Genomic DNA, 20,235 nt, shown 5'->3' on the forward strand with positions numbered 1-20,235 from the left:
AGACCAGTACAGGAGAAACATGTTTTATTGCAGCTGGGGCAGATGAAGATGTTTGGTTTCGCTGGTGCAGATGCACTATGGTGTTTTTTCTCTTCCTGCTTCTCCCAGCGGTCATTCCTGATCTGGTCATTTTTTATATATATATATATATTTTTGATACACAACCTGTCTGTCTGTCTCCAGGTACTGCAGTTGTTTGCAAGGCAGGGTTAATATTGTCAGCCTTCATGTCACATTTGCAAACAACTTTATAACAGGCCTGCTGCCTGATGCCAGCTCCCTGTGGAGCACATCCTTGGGGATCCTGCCATCTTCCATCCTATGTACATTACCAAGCCAGTATAGACATCACTGAGACAGAACTGGGAAGAGCACGTATTTGTTTGAGTCCCTGTCCTGCCATGTGGTAGACCTTCATCTTGGTATTGGTCGTTAGCATCACATTCTCCCATACCCTTTTGGAGAGGTGCGCCATTGCTGTGGCTGCCTTACCAATACGCTTGTCCAGTATCAGTGGAAAGATTGTGGGTTATGGTGGAGCCCAGGTAAACAAAATCGTCTTAACACCTGAAGCGTGTGATCACCAGTGCTGATGCATGGAGTGCTGGCAATGTCCTGACCCAAGATGTTGGTCTTTGGAAGGCTGAAGGTGAGGCCACACTCCACTTAGGCAAAACAGTTCATGAGTCTCTGTAGAGCTTCCTCTGAGTGCACTGTCAAGGGTCCATCATCTGCAAACAACATCCAAACACCAATTCTTTTTCCAATAGAAGCCCTATGTATTTTATTGAGGTTCATTCTGTTGCAAGACTGAGAATCAGATTGATAACCAGATAAAAAGTGCCATTTGAAAACTCACAGCAGCTGCAGAAGTATACTTCTGAGTGAGTGATACTTCCTTGTGTGAGTATGCAGAATTCGTAGAATGCAGAGTCCCAGATATTTTTTTCTGATGAGAAGTAGCTCCAGAAGACGTCCTAGCCTCTTAATTTTTATAAGCTCCCTAAAGTTTTTATTTCTATTTTAAAATAAATTGGTAATTTAGAATATACCTGTAGTTGTTTGCTCTAGGAATACTAGCACATTATGCACTAAAATTTAAGGAATGATAACATTATTTAATGGCCACATGACATGCATCTTGAAGGACACTTCAAGGATTTATGCTTTGTATCTGGGTAATTAAAAAATATTTAGTTTAAATTAGTACTGTGAAAAAAATGATCAGTTGGCCACTGAAAAGAGGACGTTGGACTAGATCAGCCTTTGGTCTAATCCAGCAGTGCTCTTCTTACATTATTACTTTTTTTACACAACTCTATTTTCTTTCTGAACACTATAAACTGAAACTACACAATTTAAGAATTTGAGGTAACATGAACAAGGAGGGAGAGATGGGAGTACTTGGAGGAAGGTGTAAATGTCTGTAATTCTAAAAACCAAATATAGCCTTGTGTAAGCAGAAGCTGTCTTCTTCAGTGTTGGAGGATGTTTCACATAGGTAGATGCAGATGCTGTTCATGTGATCCCATATTCTTCTGGACCAGAACCTAGCAGGCCATCTTTTGGTCCTTGCTGTACAAGTCGGGTCATAATCAAGCCTCTTTACTAGATAACAGCTGTTACCTAAGTTAATCCTGCACCAGATGTATTCTCTTACCCACACTATTAATTTTCAGTTTGGTTAGAAGGTGGCCAAGTGCAGGGCTAAATTGTTGTGAGTGATTGTGTTTCACACAGTTACTAGGCAAATGTCCTTTGTTAATTTTGTATAGATAGCTTTTCTTCAAACCTCATGCCACTGGGCAAAGTAGGAGTGATACAGCTTTCTCCTTCTGTTAAGATTTTCTCAACGTTTCCTTCCTGGCTTTGTTGCACCTACATTAAAGTGTAATACTTTTCTGTCATTACAATTTTGTTGTCAGAGCAGTGCAATCCAGTAATCAAACTGTAAAAACGATGTCTTTTTAGAGTGTAATGATCGTGTGTTTAATTTTTTTTAATGAACAATTTTGATCACACAAGTGACAAAGCTACACATACTGCACTGGTTTGGAAGTGAGTACAGAGTTCCTTGGCTTCATTCCTCATTAATCTTACATGGATCTTAAATGACTTAATTTTTAATCCTGGCCTTCGGGGGTTAATTATGATGGTTAAATTGAACATAGTTTTTTAAAGCTGCCAGTTGTAACTGGATTGTGCATGTGTGTGAACTAAGCAGAACAAATGAAACTAGGATCCTTCATTTTAAAGTACATATTGGCAAAACCATTTGATGTCACTACTATATAGTAGTAGTATGTTATTGAAGGAATGATAATGGAGGTGTTGGGCTCATACTCAATTTAGCCTTTTTAAAATGAAGCCCAGAAGTTTGTAACTTTTCTGACTGGCAATAAAATGCCTATCTTTACTATGTGGGTTGTGAACACGGCTGTTGATCAAATGATAATACAGAGTGTTTTATTTTTTTAAGGTGATGATAGTTGTGAGCACCTTCTCTCTAGTGGAAGATTTCTTGGGGAGAAAGTATGGCAGCCTCACGGCTGTATGATGCACAAATATAAGCAGAGGTAAGGTATTCTACTTTTAAATTTCCCCTTAAAGAAGAAAATATTGAAAGGGTGCACTTAAATGTAAAGTGTTAGTTTCTGGGATTACTACGTTTTTAGACCTACACTGTGAATGTCATATGGCACATAATGTGTTTGTGCTGCTCATGTGAGTTTCCCCTATCCCTATTAGTGGTTTCACTTTATTAGCAGAAATGAAATAAATAGTAATGATTGTTAGTCTGTATCTTGCTTACTATGAAGAAATTTCTCACATAACCATATCATTTTGCCTACAATTGCAAACTGGTACTTAAAGCAGCCATTTAGGCAAATCCCGCCCACCTCATTCTCTAGTTCAGCCTTCTGAGCCCAGTGCCCTCCAAAGATCTTGAACTGCATCTCCCATCAGCTGCAGCCAGCATGGCCATGCAAGCTGGAGCTGTTGGAAACTGTAGTCCAAAATACCTGGAGGGCACCAAATTGGGGAAGGATGCATCTAATAATTCCTCCATCAGCCTTGGTGCATAAAGTATTGCACCATTAAGGTGCCTGTCAGTGAGCAAGTTTGTGTACCTTGACTGCTTTAAGGCTATAAAAGAAAATGTGAAGGAAATAAAACCCCTATTTCCCCACCTCCACCAGAGTTGATCTCAAACCGTTTTAGTAGCAGCTAGATATTATGTAAAGAGGAGTTCTCACATTATCTAAAGCCTTTTGCAGTCACCCCAGGGAATGACTATACCAGAGAGAAGGGTGGGTCCTGCCCTCTTCAGAGCAACCTTACTTTTTGAATTTGATTTCTTAAAAAATGTGCTTACTTGAGAGCATAAGATGAGTATGTTGGATCGGGCTAATGGCCCATCTAGTCCAGCATCTTGTTCTCGCAGTGGCTGACCAGGTGCCTGTGGGAAGCCTGCCAGCTGGACATAAGCGCAGCAGCCCTCTGACCACTTGCAGTTCCCAGTAACTGATTGAGTTGAAGGCCCAGCACACTCTGACAGTGTTGCAATTCTCTTTTCTTAGTTAATAGAATGTAAAAATGGCAGGACAGTATAATATAACAATTTATGAAATATATAACAATATTTGTAGTGTTTTATAAGAAAAGGAAAATTTGTTCCCACAAATTTGAATTATCAAGGATATGGGATATAAGTTGGTGCTCAGAATACTCTACAGTGCAGTTTTTGGTGGGTGAATTACTTTTGTTGTGTCATACTTGAAGAAAATCAATATTAATGTTTGTTTTTACAGTGAAGCAAAAACCTGCCTCGTAGACAAACATATTGCATTTATAGGTGATTCTAGGATCCGTCAGCTGTTCTACTCATTTGTGAAACTCCTGAACCCTCAAATTAAGGAGGATGGAGTCAAGGTATGGTTTTTATATTTTACTTTTATCACAGTTATTGCTAGAAAACTACAGTCATTGTAATATCTTAGTTGTAAAGGTATTTCTGTTGAAAATGTATTGATCCAGTTTAGACATCACATTCCTGGTCCACCAAATCGGGTTTGGTTGGGTTAGGAAAACACAGTATGCCCATGTGTTCTTCCACCATATTCTCCCTCTCCTTACATGCCTAGCTTTACAATACTTTTTTATTTATTGCATTTGTACAGTGCCTTCTTGCCAAGGTGGTTTATGAATTAAAATGTTAATACAAATAAATATTGCAAAATATTTTTAGGCTGCCTACAGGAGCTGGTGGCAGTAGCTCCTTGACCTAGGCTTTTCTTGTTTTCTACTCTGCCTTCCCTCAAGGCAGGCCTTTGCACACAGGGCTTAAGGAGTCCCAGGGAAAGTGTGGGTTAGGTTGCTCCAGCAGTTCTCTCAGGATATTGATAGTCTCTTCAGGAGCAGGTGGTTATACATAGGATGTCAATACCAGGAAATTCAGGTTTGAGCACTGGGTACACACCAGGATTGTAAATTACACTTTGTTTTTGGATTCCAGTTCTGATTTGTGAAGAATGTTCAAGCCAGTTTCTCAATATGGGCATCCTGTCTTGTTGTGCTGAAGTTTACCTCAAAGTATTGTATCAAGCTGGATGAACGAGAGGAGTCTGAATGGGAGGAAGCAGCAGATGATGGGGACACCCTAGTTTTCAGATCAGGAATGTGATGTCTGAACCAGGCTAATGAATGTGGGAACTTCAGAAAGAGAGCTAATCAAGCAGTTTCAGAGAAAAGAACCAATTGCTGAAAAGACAGGTGGTTAATAGTGGAAACCTGAAGAATGCAGTTGGGAACTTTGTATTTAGAAGTTGGTGGCATGAATACATTTCAACCATTGGCTTCTCTTTGCCTTAACCATGTACAAGTTTGATGCCTATTTTACTTAGCTGTAGCCTGCGGCATCCTGAAGTGGCACTGTGCTACCTTGGGTATGGTCAACCTGCAGGTGAACCCAGAAGTAGAGAGGGAAAGAAGGAGGGAGGGTTGAACTTTTGGTCAGTGCTGCACTTCAGATATTGATAAAGTTAAAGATAAAGGAGGAAGAATGACTTCATTCTTAGAAGAATGAAGTCAGGAGCCCAAGGAGAAGGCAGTCTGAGATATCATTTTAGTCTGAACTCCAGGCAAAGAGAAATTCCTCGTGTGCTCCAGGGCTGTTAGTAGAGGGTGACTTGGAAAGATTGGCGGGGGGGAGAGACCTAGTCTCACTAAGGACTAGCCCTTGAAAATAAGAGCATGTCAGTGTTAGCAGCTATTTTACCTAAAGGGCACTGTACTTACTGGAGAATAATTGAAGTGTGCCTGAAAAGCCCCCAAATTATACATTTGGCTTTGTGTGCTTATTTCCCTCCCCCCCCCCCCACTTTAAATAGCAGTTGCAGAGCTTGTAATTAGGTTTTGGACCATTAGAAATACAGGCCTACGCTGGAGTCCTGAATGAAAATCTCTTGTCTTCCGCTAGTCCTCAAAGCTGCTGTTCTTGTCAAGAGGGAAGCTGCCAATGGCACCCTCTTTCCTGATGCAACTTTGAAGCAGGGTGTGGGTGAGGGAGGTTTTTTGGGACTGTGTGGTGAGAGGATAGGATTAAGAAGTTCTCTTGCTGCATCATAGTACCAAACCTGTTTCCTGCTCCCTCTCTTCCTTATCTCCTCCTCCTTTTCAGGCAACTTATATTTATAGTTAAAAAGCAAAACAAACCAGGCAACATCAAATTAAGAATTTAGCATAACATGAATACAGTCATGGATTTCTGGAAACTGGTGTAATTTTTTTGCCTGTTTCTTACTTTGACAGCATGGAAACATTCCTTTTGAAGACAAATCATCTTCACTTAAAGTGGTAAGCATACCCACTTGCTTCTAAACTAGAATGAAGAAAAGAAGTTGGCATGTGTATTTATTTTATTTATATTTATTTATAATATTTATATACTACCCTTTCACAAAACACCAGGGTGAAGTATAGCAACATAAAAAACCTTTAGAAATAAATATTTACTAAAGTACAGTGGTGCCTCGCAAGACGAAAATAATCCTTTCCGCGAGTCTCTTCGTCTAGCGGTGTTTTCGTCTTGCGAAGCATCCCTATTAGTGGATTAGCGCTATTAGCGGCTTAGCGGCTTAGAAAAGGGGGGGGGGAGGGAAAAGACGAAAACGTCTTGCGAAGCAAGCCCATAGGGAAATTCATCTTGCGAAGCGCCTCGAAAAACGGAAAACCCTTTCATCTAGCGGGTTTTTTGTCTTGCGAGGCATTCGTCTTGCAGGGCACCACTGTAGTACTTTCATATTTTGTTTATTATAAAATTTATATCCCACCTTTCCTCCTAAAGGAGCCCAAGGCAGCAAACAAGTGATAAAACAAAACAAAACAAAAATTCAATGCATATGCAGTCTTAGAAATATCTCCACTTGAAAGGCTTGTTAAAGGAGCCTTCAGTAGGTGCCAAAATGGCAACAGAAATGGCTCCTGTGTAATACTAATTGGGAAAGAATTAAGATGGTAGGTACCAAAACACTAAAAGCAATTCCTACATTGTGCAGTACAGACCTCCTGACAAGGTGGTATTTGCAAGAGGCCCTCCTTTGGACAGTGGAATCATAGATTTGAAAGGGACCTCAGGGTCTTTGTCCCGTGCTGTATTGAGCTTTATATGCCAAAACATGAACTAACCCTGTACCTAATTGGCAGCCAATGCAATTCTTTCAACACTGGGGTAATCTATAAGTGACATCCTACCTCAGTAGTTGAGCTACCACAGTTTGCACTGGCTGCAACACACACAACCACAGGAAGATTTTGCTTTGGGCTGGTTTTCCTTAGCTTCCTTAGGAGGATTGTGAGGATAAATACTTAAATATCTGAAGGAATTAAGTGCTGCAGAATATAACAAAAATCATTTCAAAAATACTCCTACTGCTGAAAACAATCCAGTTTCCTCTTTGAGCAGTTGAAGTCAAGTCTCCTTCTCACTGCGTCCTCTTAAGTAACAGCAGCAGTGTTTTCTACAAAAAGTGCATAAATTATTAAAAGAAGATATGTGTATGCATGTGTCCAAAAAACCTGATTGGCCCAGGACCAAACATCAGCATAGGATCTTAGTGTACATGCATATTTTTACTTATAGGTGTTATACGTTTGCGGTAGAAAATGCTGATGGAACGCTGCTGATTCTGTCAATAGTTGCCACATTTAATGCTGACATTAGATGACTGTTTCAGGAGAGTAAACCACTTGCTAATAAACTCATCCATTTCCCTTCAGGAATTTCTGTGGTATCCGGAAGTCAATGGATCTATGAAACAGCTTATCAAATCTTGGACTGAAGTGAGTTGCATTATTGAACTTCCTTTATGACAGTGGTTTTCAACTAGTGTGCCGTGGCACCCTGGGGTGCCTTGAATGATGCTCAGGGGTGCCGCGGGCATCCCTGGCCTCTGTCCTTCTGTCCTTCCCTCCCTCCTCTGATGCCTTTTCCTCCCCAAGCCTTATGTGGCTGTTTGTTGCAGCAGCCCTGGCTACAAGCTGCCCAGGTGAAGGATGTCTCTGGAGCTGGCCAGGGGGTGCTGATTGCCAGGAGTTGAGGCAGCCTCGGAGTAAGCAAGCAAGTGGGTGAGGGAGCCCAGCCAGCCAATCCACTATCCCTTGCTGGGAATGAACAAGCAAGTCCCAGGCTTCTGTGGGGCAGTATGAGGAAGCACCTCTCTTTGGGGCAGGGGGGGCAGCTCAGAGATCGGGGCAGCAGCAGCAGCAGCTGCCTGGAAGAGTCCCAAGGAGAGGGGAGAGGAGGCTGAGGGAAGACTCCACAAGGGAGGCTGTTCGTAAAGGGGTGAGAGCCTGCCAGCTCTGCAGGCAAGGGGTGACATAACTGGGCTAGCCCCACAGAGGTGCCACAGAAAGAATGTAGTTTGTCAAGGGAGCTGTGGACTCAAAATGGTTGAAAACCTCTGCTTTATGGCAATATATTTCAACAATCCCAGGGGTGGGGGTACATTAGGCAGTTCTGGTCCTGAAATTAATTTCAATATTGTATAAATTAAACTGCTAGTTATCCCTCAGGTTTTTTTCAATATGCACTGGCACTCTGAAGTGTGTCTTTATTTATTTAAAATGTGAAAATTGCAGAGGTTTAGGATGTTACGTTGTTAAAACAAAACAATTACAAAGTACTGTACAGTGTAGTTAAGTGGATATTTAATTTAAGTGACGTTCTAGATTTTGCTAAGTAGAAAACAGTTCCACAATTCCCTTCATCAGTAGTGCTTCTATAATGTCATAACTTAATTGCTTCCAAATCAACTGCAACGTATTTTATACATTGATTAAAGCTTGTGGAGGTTTTTACTTTTTAAAATGAGGTTTAAATGTGGACTAATGTGATTAATTTTTGCAGTACAGTACATTTGATTATTCATATCCTTTATGAAGACACTGAAAAGACTAATCTCCCTTTTACTGTTCCATAGGGTTCTTCTCCAAAGCCTCACATAGTTGTAGCAGGAGCTGCTGTGGTAAGCTGTTCATCTAATATGTCACTGTAATGGCCATTGAAAAATTAAAACAGTAGTCTTCTAATTCAGACCTTTAAAATCCCATATGATCTTTTTTCTGTGTATTGTTTTCATTAACTAACCTTTCACACTTCTGTCTTGTAACTCACAGCCTAAGCTTCTCTGTGCATCCCCATCTCCCTCTCTCTCTCTCCCTGTCTTTCTGGTTCTAGGGCAATATTATTTAATTTTATAGACAGATACTTCTGGCACGGAACACCTTCTTTGGTCTTACGGGATAAAAATTTATAGGGGGACTGATGTGTGTTGTGGTTATCATTTAATATTTGAAACTGCTGAAGGAGCAATAGATAATTTTTGAATGTTTTATTACTATGTTTTGTCAATTTTAGGTAGTTATCTTTTTTAATATAAATTTGCATCAAAGCCCTTTAGCAACAGCAGTTCACAATATCCTATGCTTCTTACCCAGAATTCTTACTCAGAATTTTCTTGTGTTTGTCTACTTCAGCTATCCTGTTTTTGAAACATCAGCAAAGATTTGTGAATATTGAACTATTTTGATTATATCGTCCACAAATACATATTCTAACTGATTCACTTTTAATTCTCTTTTAGTGGTCTATCAGTATTCACAATGGCAGCAATGAAGCCCTCACACAGTATAAAATCAATATCACATCAGTTGCCCCTTTTCTGGAAAAACTGGCAAAGAGCAGTGATGTCTACTGGGTCTTACAAGGTAAAATAATGACATAGCTGTTGTGTCTTGTGGTGAAACAAATTCATTAGCTAAGCATTTTTGTATATAATGCTTGCAATTCCAGTCTGCAATTCTACACCAGATTTATTCTATGATGTATTCCAAGAACAGCTGCTGCTGTTTGTCCCACATTGTGAATGGCTTAACTGGTAAATCCATTTCTCAGTTTGTGGGAAAACACATTTCTTATTATCTGCACGGTATCTGCACAGAGCATTGGCCACTTTTGGGGGAAAATGGTTGGTTAGGCTGCAACAGGTCAACTGACCGGAAAGACTAGAAGCTAAAATTTTGAGTGGCAGCCCAGACAGTGGATTTGCTCATGAGTAGATACATTTTAATGCCACTGGAATAAATAGGAATAGGATGCTTGTTTCATTATTAGATCAGCAAATTGAGACCAGATAGCTTGTTTGTCCTCCTTGCAGGAAATACTGTGTTACCATCATGCCCTAACTCAGGGACGGAGAACCTTCATTTTGCTCAGCAGCCCATTTTGGCCAAGCCACATCCACCTGTCCCACACCTGACATAAGCAAAACAAAATAAAAAAAATCCTTCCAGTAGCACCTTAAAGACCAACTAAGTTAGTTCTTGGTATGAGCTTTCGTGTGCATGCACACTTCTTCAGATACACTGAAACAGAAGTCACCAGACCCTTCTATATAGTGAAAAGGTGGGGAGGGGTATTACTCAGAAGGGTGGTGGGATTGGGTGATTGGCAGATAGCTGTGATGAGCCTGTTGACGACTCTTAACGACTGCAATAGGTCTTACAGGAAAAAGCACATAAGGTGTGGGGAAGTAATGGCAGGCCTAGTCCAAAAGGGGCTTTGCAGGCCATGCCAATTGACAGTGCCTGCCGCGCCCCTTGCACAGTGCCTCCCAGATGCCTGACCACCAAGTTGTTGGGCATTTTTAAAGCACAGCACAAACTCTTTTGCAAGAACTGGACTCAGCATTTCCCAAGCAACAAGCAGAAAATTTCCAAAGCTCCTTGTGCAGCATTTCCCAACTGCTCACCAAGGAGCTTCAAATGCCTTTGTTTTTAAAAGGAGCATTTTTTTCTTTCCAAAGGAAGCAATATTCAAAGTGCTTCCCTTAGTAACTTAAATGCAAACTGCTTTCTTTGCAGAATGAAAAGTGCTCCAATTTTAGGAGCGTATTTCCCTCTGCACAGACTTGAAAAGGGCTCCCTCTAAGGGTCTAACTGGAGAGACATGCGAGGCTTATTTTAGTGGGTGAGAATAGTATATCTACAGCTTGAGTATTTATTTATTTATTGCATTGCTTCTTTTTTTAAAATCCCCATTTTCTTTTGACATCAGATCCAGTTTATGAAGATATGTTGAGTGAAAGCAGGAAAATGATCACTAATGAGAAAATAGATGCCTACAATGAAGCAGCAATCAGTATCCTGAACAGCAGCTCAAAAAACTCAAAAGCTAAAGTAAAAATTTTCAGTGTATCTAGGCTGATAGCAGAAGAAACTATAAGTCAGTCCTCAGATGGTATACACCTTTCTGAATCAAGCAGAGAAATTGTAAGTAATCTGCATTGCAGGAGGTTGGCCTAGATGATTCTCATGCTCCCTTCCAGCTCTACACTTGTTTGATTCTATTATTCTTTATAGAAAACAGCCTTTAAGATTTAGAATGCCAAAAGACTGACAATTGTAGGAAATTGTCTTAATTTTTATTAGATTTATTAGACACTGCTTTGTTGCTACTGCATTTTTAGCAGTTGTAAGTTTTTAATGGGTTTTTAATATTGTATTGTAAATTGTTGTAACACTCCCTGGGACCTTAGGGGGAAGGGTGGGTAATAAATTAAAATAATAATGAGGCTTCTCTTCAAGTATTGTTTACAGAATTATTTTCAAACTATTTAATAAAAAATATTTTACCCAGTGTAGATCATTGTATACTGCTTTGTATTAAGGATGTGATGCTTAGAGAAATCAGAATTGCTGATTGCCTACAGGGCTGTTGTATACATAACTCCTAACCATAGTTTAGCACTGTTTGTTTCTGTCTTTTCTCCCCTCATATGTGGCTAGGAGAAGGATTTGATTTACTTCTGGTTTCATAAAGTCCTGGGTAGTGCTTTAAAACAAACTTGGGGGAGTTTCAGAACAACCCTACATCAACCACGGATTACAAAGTTGGCCAGAATAGCAAAGTTCTCCAACCCCACAGAAGTATGAGTGTGGATGTAGTGCTAATCCATGGTTTAATGTTGTATGTGAACACAACAGATATATGGAAAGTTTTTTGAATGCTGAAGGGGGAGTCCTATATTAATACTAAGTTCTGTTCTATTAAAAAACAAAAATAAAGCATCTTTATGTAAAACAGGAAGTATAATTTCAGAATCAGCACACTGCATTCCTCTGAAAGGAATTTGGGGGTGGAAGTAGGTCAAACACAGATTAGGAAAATATACGGTGAGCAGTGGATCCTAGCATTGTTGTCACCCTGAATACGAAGGGTCAAAAAAAACCAAAGGTTTGTGAGGTTGAGGATGGGATCTTCCACTTTTTTGTTTTGTTTTAGGTTAAACTATGGGAGATCCAATCATGGGTCTCCCAACATCTCATTTAATTTGGCCCTTGGATGATAGAAAAAGTTTGTCTCTTGATGCCCATAGTTTGGACTTGTTCAGTGAAACAAATTTAAAACAATATTTTGTTGTGTTCTTTTTTTAAAAAAGAAAACAACATCCTGCCATTCATTTAGACCATGTGAGTAGTACGACATTTTCAATTCCATATCCTAATGGCTGGAATTATGTTTTTTTTCCTGGACAGAATGCAATGATTCTGATAAACGTCCACTGCAACAAGGTTATAAAGCCCATTGATGGTTCGTGCTGCCAGCCTCAGCCTCCTGTCACTTTGATACAAAAACTAGCCTTTGGGTTTTTTGCTTCCTCCATAACTGGATATTTAATTCTTGTTCTCATACGTCATAACAATCACCAGAAGAATAAGCCATGTACAGATATGGAGAGTGGAGAAGAGAAGAAACCTGCCACCAACACTCCAGCCGTTTCTACTCTAGAGACAGCCTTGCAGTGTTTATGCAGACTTGGTTTGATAATGGGTTACTTCTACCTGTGCGACAGAGCAAATCTGTTCATGAAAGAAAACAAGTTTTACACTCACTCATCCTTCTTCATACCAATCATCTATATCCTAGTGTTAGGGGTGTTTTACACGGAAAATACTAAAGAGGTAAGCCTGCTTTATTTTTGTTTTTATTTCTGAAAGATCACAGGCTCTTTGTCTGACTGAAATCTTTTCCTTGAACTCTGCCAATGTTACTGCCTTTTCTTTTTGTAAAAAGTGTTTTTCTTGAGTTTACAATTTTAAACAGGTTACAATAACAATGAAGGCAATGCAAAAAAGAGGTTAATCCTTCTTGTTTGCCTGGATGGCAGACAGTGAGAGGTGCATGTAGAAACTAGTCTACTGTACAAAGGTAACATTTTCCTTCAGTTGTCTGCCCACTTCTGGCCTGTCCAGCGCTGGCATGCAGCTCTTGGAAGATTGCCCACAAAGAAATGTGGTCCTTGGGCAGAAGAAGGATCCCCAACCCTGTTGTAGATAGATTCAAATAAAACTGTCACTTCCAGAAAAATGCCGTGCATAAACAACAGATGAGAAGTTGTGGATGTTTCAACAACATTTACTCAAGAGTCCATGACCCTGAGCCAGAGTGGCCAAATGTAAATTCAGCGAGGCTTCTCTATCCCTGCTCCCAACAGGGACCTCTGTCCCTTGAATTTCAAAACCGTCTATCAGGCAGAGTACAATGTTAGCGTTAGATGGGGAGCCAGAGCACTCAGCGATTGTCGTACTGTTTACACAGAGTTCTGTATCAGTCATGTGGATTGTAGCCCACTCCTAGTGGTGCAAAATACATAAAACATAATTGGAGAATAACAGTTATTGCACTTCCCTTTATATAGTAGTTTTAGACACATCCACCCCATTATAGTGTTTCCTTGTTTTGTAGTTCTCTGCTTGCACTTGTTGGAATCGCAATGCTCTCTTTTTATTTTGCACAGACTAAAGTGTTAAATAGGGAACAAACCGATGAATGGAAAGGCTGGATGCAGCTTGTCATCTTGATCTATCATATCTCTGGAGCAAGCACTGTAAGTTTGTTTTGCAGTTTTAACAAATTTTGCATGAGGAATAGTCTTGCGTGATTTACTACTGAAGGAAAAGTTGAGTAGTTAACTGAAGTCTTTCTTCTCTGTTTTAATTCCATATTGGGGTGATTAAGTTCTGTTTTGAAAGATGTACTTTTTCAAAAAAAGGTGACAATTAAATTTCCTCGTTTCACCTGTGGTGCAAAGTGCTGTACTGTGCATGAAAGTGTTTTAATTGGTGAGGATGCCACTGATATATAATGCTGTCTTTAGTAGGCTTACTAAATTTTAACCCAGCAGTTCTGAAAAGTGACCTTGGGCATGGTACCCATTTTCAGGCAGGTGGATATTTCCTCTCAGAACTATCCACAATGGATTTGAATTATCCTAGCAGAAGGACCTTATTGGTGTGTGTGTGTATGGAGGGGTGACTTCACCCCCTCCCTATTGTCTGATCATCCCAACCTGATCTGGAAATGGTTGCTGTTTTGTTTTAATGATGCTTCTTGGTGATTTTAGGAAAAGTCAGATGTCCTATTCTGTTCTAATTTCACTTTTGGATTATTGCTCCAACCCTAGCAGAGATGGCTAGCCCTTGGGACACATGAAACCCCCTCCCCACCAAATTATTTCTTACTGCTCCTATGGGTCCCCCACTGTAATACTATGATGGCAGAATGCTTTCCATGACTGCTAAGGCCCCACAAAATGTCTACATTAAAATAATAATAATAATAAATTCACTAATTACCACTGTAGGTCATCTGCTGTGATTTGGTTATGCCAAAAGATTTTTGTGACTTCCAGCCCCTTTCCTCACCATGTGTCCTTTTCATTTTCACCCACTTTTACTCAGGACACATCCAGCTTTGACATGTGTTCCTCACCACCACCAAAGGTTGACCATGGATCATTGTGACCCTCAGCTCCCAAAAAGTTAATCACCACGGCCTTGAATTCAGTGCCAACCTGTACACAAGCATCTTTGCATAGTGAGGCCTGCCTGTTCAGCCTTGGAACAGATAGTTGGTTAGTGCTGGGTTGAGGAAGTCCAGAATGTGGAATAAGTTTAGAAGGCGGTGAGACATAGTGAGCTTTAAAGTTCTGTAAACGAGATTATATTCAAAAGCAGAAATAAAGTGAGGGGGGAAACTTACTCATTTTGCACACTTTAATGTGGGATTTAATCTTTGAAAGTTACCTAGCTTTAAAAAAATACAATTTATGTTTTTATCAATAGTTTCTGCCAGTGTACATGCACATCCGTGTATTGGTTGCTGCATATCTATTCCAAACGGGTTACGGGCATTTCTCATACTTCTGGATTAAAGGAGATTTTGGCATTTATAGAGTGTGTCAGGTAAGATGTGAATTAAGCTTTTATGTGTATAAAAATAATTTTGAGTGACTGCTACAAATGTAACCCAGTACTTTGCCCACTGCCATTTCCCAATGTTGGATCGTTCCCTATTTAGTAGGAGGCAAGACTTCACAAAAGTCATTGAGGCTGACAAAAGCTCACCGCTTCCTCTCTGGATCCCAATTGCCTTAGCTCAGGGTTTCCCAAACATGGATCTCCAGCTGTTTTTGGACTACAGTTTCCCTGATCACTGGTCCTTCTAGCTAGGAATGATGGGAGTTGTAGTCCAAAAACAGCTGGAGATCCAAGTTTGGGAAACCCTGCCTTAGCTGAAGCTTAAATCTCCCGAAGTGTGCCACCAGAGTATGATTTTGTTTTCTTTCAGCACTAATTGCCTAAGAGTTCTCCCTCCTTAGCAACTGCAGCCCTCTTTGCACTTAGAAATTGGGTGTGGGGGTTAGCCCAGGAGAGGGCCTTCTCTGTGGTAGCCCCTAAGCTGTAAAACTCCCTCCCCACAGAGGTACATCTGGCACCTTCATTATATAGCTTCCGGAGAAAGCTAAATGTGTACCTTTTAATCCTGGCTTTTGACATTTGAAGTGTATGTTTTTAGGACCCACCTTTTTTGGAATTGTAGGTTGTTTTAAACTGTTTTTAATGCTATGTTTGAATGTTGTGACCCGCCTTGGGACTTTAGGATGAAGGGCAGATAATTAAAAAATAATAATCTGTAACCAAGGCTTCTGTCAGCACTTAAAGCACCATACATTGTAGCTTTTACAGAGGTCTGAGGCCTAATGCCTCATGTAACCTGAGATATATAACCATGCAACCAAACTTATAGCCATCCATAACTCTAAATAGCTACCCTTTAATATTAAATAATAAGAAGAAATGGTTACTTCACAGATTGATACCCAGTAACAATAGTTATATAGGCAAGAATTTATTTTGTGTTGTGTTAGTTTTTTAATTTCACGCTATTCTGTGCATACAGAGCAGCTGGATAGAGCAAGTCTGTAGAAGGCTGGCTTCTCTTAAACTGTTTTCATTTTATGTTTTGAAAAGCCTGATCAGCAAAATTGTTACGTAAGCTTACTGTAGTAAAAATAATTCAAGATATGAATGCTTTGTGATACTCTGTCACTTGAGATGCATATGTTACCTTGCTGAAGTTTTTTGCACTAAAATATACATGAAAAATCTCTTGCCATTCCTTACATTTAATAAAGAAATACTTCCCCTTTTCTCCAATATTTAACAGGTTTTATTTCGACTGAATTTCTTGGTTGTGGTGTTGTGCATAGTGATGGATCGGTCTTACCAGTTCTATTACTTTGTTCCTCTAGTCACTGTCTGGTTTATGATCATATATGTTACATTAGCTCTGTGGCCTCAAATAGTCCAGAAGAAGGCCAATGGTAAATATGATTCTCTTTTGTATTAAAATAACTTAAGCACTTTATTTTGCATTCAGTTATATTCAACTTTAAATGGCATTGTGATTTTTTAATAAATGGCATTCTCAATAATAAAATCAAACTACACTTTTGTAAAGCAAAAATATTCTATCTGCCTCAATTGCTGACCCAAATAACATAACGGAAGATAGTCACAGATTATCATTGTTAATGTGGCCATTTGTGGGAAGGGAGGGTCGAAGATGGGGGAATGCTCAGCGAAAGGAGGCAGGCCTAGGTAATTATTATTATCTTGGGATCCTAATATTTAACCTTTTACTTGTGTTGGGTTAACAGAAAACAGTAAAACAATTTAAGAGAAAATACTAGAACTATTTAGAAAATTAACTTGCACTTTTAAAACAATCAAAAGATGGATATAAAATATATGGATATAAAATATATGTGTTTGGACACACCATTATATAGTTTGTAGTAGGCTCCTGAATACCTCAGTTTTTTGTTTTGTTTTTTATTGTATGCTTGGTTCACCTCTTGGCCTGAGAGCTTAATGCTGAATGATGGCCTGCAAAGAGCCATAATTCAAGGTAATGTGTGGCCTACCTTCTTATTGAGTAGAGAGAATTCTCTGCCGGAAAGGTCCATGGAGGGAAATAACACTACCTTTCACATACTTTTCCCTGATCTGGCGCTTCTCTTTTCTCTTCCTAACTCAAAAGGGCTTGTTTCTTACTGGTCAGGGTTCACTTAGTGAAAATGTCACCACCTTGACACCATATAGCCAATCGGAGTTGGCTGTGTAATGTCACTGGGGGCAAATGAAACCCTCGTCCTGGCTGTGGGGAGGGCTGTGAAGCTGCCCCTGCTGCCATGACTATCTGGCTAGTGCCGCACTGGCTGTTTCATTGCCCTCTGGTGCTGCCCAGTCAGACATTTGCTGCAGTCTGCTTTAACAATACATGACTAGCTGGGGTGGAATGTGGGTTAGGAAGGGCATCCTGTTGAAGTAATGTACTGTGGGTGGGTGTCATGTTTCCGTATTGCAGCACTTTCAGAAGAATTTCTATCTGAATGTTCATTCCCACCTACACGCAGCTGTCCCTCTTGCGTATAATGTAAAAGCAGCAACAGTAAAAAAAATGCAATAAAAAAGCTTACTGCCTAACATTAGTCTTGTTTTTGCTCTTGTCCACAGGCAGTTGCTTCTGGCATTTTGGTTTACTGCTGAAACTAGTTTCCCTGTTCATCTGTATATATTTTCTAGCGTATTCTCAGGTTTGTATGATTTGTATATTTTGGTACAAGTTAAATATTTGGATTCTAAGGCATGTTAGAAAGCAAACATTTAAACTGTGTTCAAAAGCAAAGCACTTGCAGCTATGGCACAGTCATGGCAATCAGCCTGTTGCTTCCATAAGGAACAGGTTGTGGTATCTGAGAGCGAAGGACATGCTCTTAGCTCTTTTGTAAATCCATTAAGTGTTTCCACAGAAACTGGTGTTGGAATGCTTGGGTTCATTCAGAGGTCTGAGGGTGGCGCATCTGTTGTCACAAAGCACATCAGCCTGTGCTTGCATCCAAAACTGGCTGTTTTGTTTTGAGGAGAGAGAATCCCCCCCCTCCTTTTGCTGAAACCTTGGTAGACTTGGTTGCTAAAACTCAGGTCTCAACATTTTTCTAGTGAGGTAGAGGAGAGGCATATCAAAAATGTTTGGGCATTAAATGTTTGCGTATTTCTAATATTAAGAAAAGGAGCAGTTAGAACAACAAGATTCTTTCTGCTGCATTTTGTTGACATTAAAATATTATAAATGAAAACCAGATCATGTTTGCTTTCTGGTATTTGACCATAAAAATAATTGAAAACATCTAGCTGCAGAATGATTGGATTTAATATTCAGGAGAACTGTATTCCTGTCTCTGTCTAGTGGACCACTCTGAAGCTTTTAGAATAGGAAATTTTGCAGCCCAGATGAGCAGCAGCCTGATAAAAGACATTGGAATAGCACCTGTCAGCTGGTTTGAAGTTTCTGTTATTAATCTCCCAACCCCACTCCCCTGATTGATGGGATTCCAGCTTTGCTTACCAGGCTGTGCTCAGGCTGAGGAACTGCATGAGAAGCATGTGCTTCCACATTCAGCTGTGCGTTAAAAAAAAACCTCATAGCTGAATGGGAGAATATATTTTGTATATATTTTTGGATATGGAATGCTTTCATTTTGCCAATGCTGCCTGCTCTTCAGGGCTAAAATGCAACTCAGCTATGACTTCAGCATAAGATTTATGGCGTATGTGGCCTTATTCTGAGCATTTGAATGGCACTTGACTAAGAGAGAATACTGTTCACAACCATCTCTACAAAGCACTTGCAACTCTTCAATTCCTAGTTCCTTTGGAAAGAATTATTCATGCCCTCACAATTAGGCATGGATTTCAAAACATCTCTGTGTGTTTGTGTGTGTGAGGGAGAGAGTTTAAATGTATTTTCTTTTCAGAAACTTAAAGGACATGTTTGTTTGTTTGTTTTCCATTTGAAGACTTGCAGGGCACCCAGCCATTTTTTATTTTTTTAAATAGGAGAGTTAAAAGCTTTACTTTGATGAAAACTGATTAAAACAGATGTTTAACTTTAAGAAAAGTTTATTAAACATTGCAGAATCCTTTACTGTTTTTATTCTGGGAACATGGATGCATCCTTTTTGTTTCTTTTTAAAATAAGGATATTCTTCAGCAATTTTACTGTCACAAAAAATGAAAAGAAAATCTTGGTTGTGAGTGTCTCTTCAGCAGCAAAATACTAAACTAAATTATACATCTGGCCAGCTTTCAGCTCTCCTGGAGGAATTGCTTGATAGGTTCCTGACTGTCCTCTTTCTTGCCTGTTAGTAGTGTTTTCCTCATTTTTGTTGTTTTCTCAGCCTGAACACAGAAAGCATTTAATAAGTAATCCACACTAATGGATATCATGAATATATGTCTGGTTACAGCCAAGAAACAGAATGCTTCTTTTTCCAAATTGTTGAGTGTAGATTGTGTCTGCAATTATACATTACATCATTGCAAGCTGTGGCTCTGATCCATAGATCCTTGTACACAACACCAGAATGCGCAAGGCAGTCTCTTTCTTTGCCAGTCTTGAGATGCAGAACATTATAATGTGAAATAATGGGTATTTTCACATGCCTCGATAGGGGGACAAATCCTAATAGGCTGTCTGTGATTTTAGGATGCTGGACTTAAATGTACAGTGAAATGATCAAGTATTTTATTCTAATCTTATGAAAGTCCCTGAGCATCTCCATTTAACTGCTGTTAGAAATGGAATGTTTGTGTTATATGGCCCATTGATGTGACTGAACAGTTATATTATTTTCATGTCTGTTTATTACAGGGTGCATTTGAGAAGATTTTTTCTATTTGGCCATTGTCCAAGGGCTTTGAACTAAATGGGAGCATCTATGAATGGTGGTTTAGGTGGAAATTAGATAGATACGTATGTACAGTTTATTTTTATTTTTTAATGTTGATTTTGTGCTTTGCCTTTGTCAATTATGGCTGCCAGTCTTAGGCGAGTGAAAGCAAATTATGATCTCACTCTGCAAATCATAGCATTGTAGAGCTGGAATGGAACCCGAGGGTCATCTTGTCCAACCCCCTGCTATGCAGGAATCTGAAATAATTGAAAAATGAAATTAAAGAAGAAAAAAGTTTAGTAAATTGCTCTGGTTATTTTACTAGCTGCCTCTATTTGTAAATGTATGCAGCAAACCTCAGAAAACGCAAATTAGTGGCTGTAAGCAAGTGGTAGGGGACCTGTGGCCTCCAGATGTTGCCAGACTACAACTCCCACAAACCCTGATTGTTGTCCATGCTGGCTAAAGCTGATAGCAGTTGGAATCAGATAATCTCAGGAGGCTCTACACAGATTCCCCAGAGCTGCTGTAAATGCTTGGTCTGTAGTATTGTATACAGTGGTACCTTGGGTTAAGAACTTAATTCATTCTGGAG

At 39.7% G+C, this 20,235-nt stretch overlaps 1 protein-coding gene across 1 annotated transcript in view; it reads left to right on the forward strand.

Moving 5' to 3' along the window:
* Positions 1 to 20,235, forward strand: part of CASD1 (CAS1 domain containing 1) — a 30,373-nt gene that overhangs the window by 3,131 nt on the left and 7,007 nt on the right. The window contains exons 2-14 of the mRNA XM_079948438.1: positions 2,480 to 2,576; positions 3,813 to 3,933; positions 5,812 to 5,856; positions 7,279 to 7,341; positions 8,481 to 8,525; positions 9,144 to 9,267; positions 10,616 to 10,830; positions 12,097 to 12,522; positions 13,359 to 13,448; positions 14,686 to 14,805; positions 16,070 to 16,226; positions 17,422 to 17,501; positions 19,619 to 19,720. Coding sequence (XP_079804564.1) covers positions 2,480 to 2,576; positions 3,813 to 3,933; positions 5,812 to 5,856; positions 7,279 to 7,341; positions 8,481 to 8,525; positions 9,144 to 9,267; positions 10,616 to 10,830; positions 12,097 to 12,522; positions 13,359 to 13,448; positions 14,686 to 14,805; positions 16,070 to 16,226; positions 17,422 to 17,501; positions 19,619 to 19,720 — 1,685 coding nt within the window. The remainder of the gene's footprint in view (positions 1 to 2,479; positions 2,577 to 3,812; positions 3,934 to 5,811; positions 5,857 to 7,278; positions 7,342 to 8,480; positions 8,526 to 9,143; positions 9,268 to 10,615; positions 10,831 to 12,096; positions 12,523 to 13,358; positions 13,449 to 14,685; positions 14,806 to 16,069; positions 16,227 to 17,421; positions 17,502 to 19,618; positions 19,721 to 20,235) is intronic.

This window comes from Podarcis cretensis (assembly GCF_951804945.1).
Source record: "Podarcis cretensis genome assembly, chromosome: 12".
In the NCBI taxonomy this organism is placed as follows: domain Eukaryota; kingdom Metazoa; phylum Chordata; class Lepidosauria; order Squamata; family Lacertidae; genus Podarcis; species Podarcis cretensis.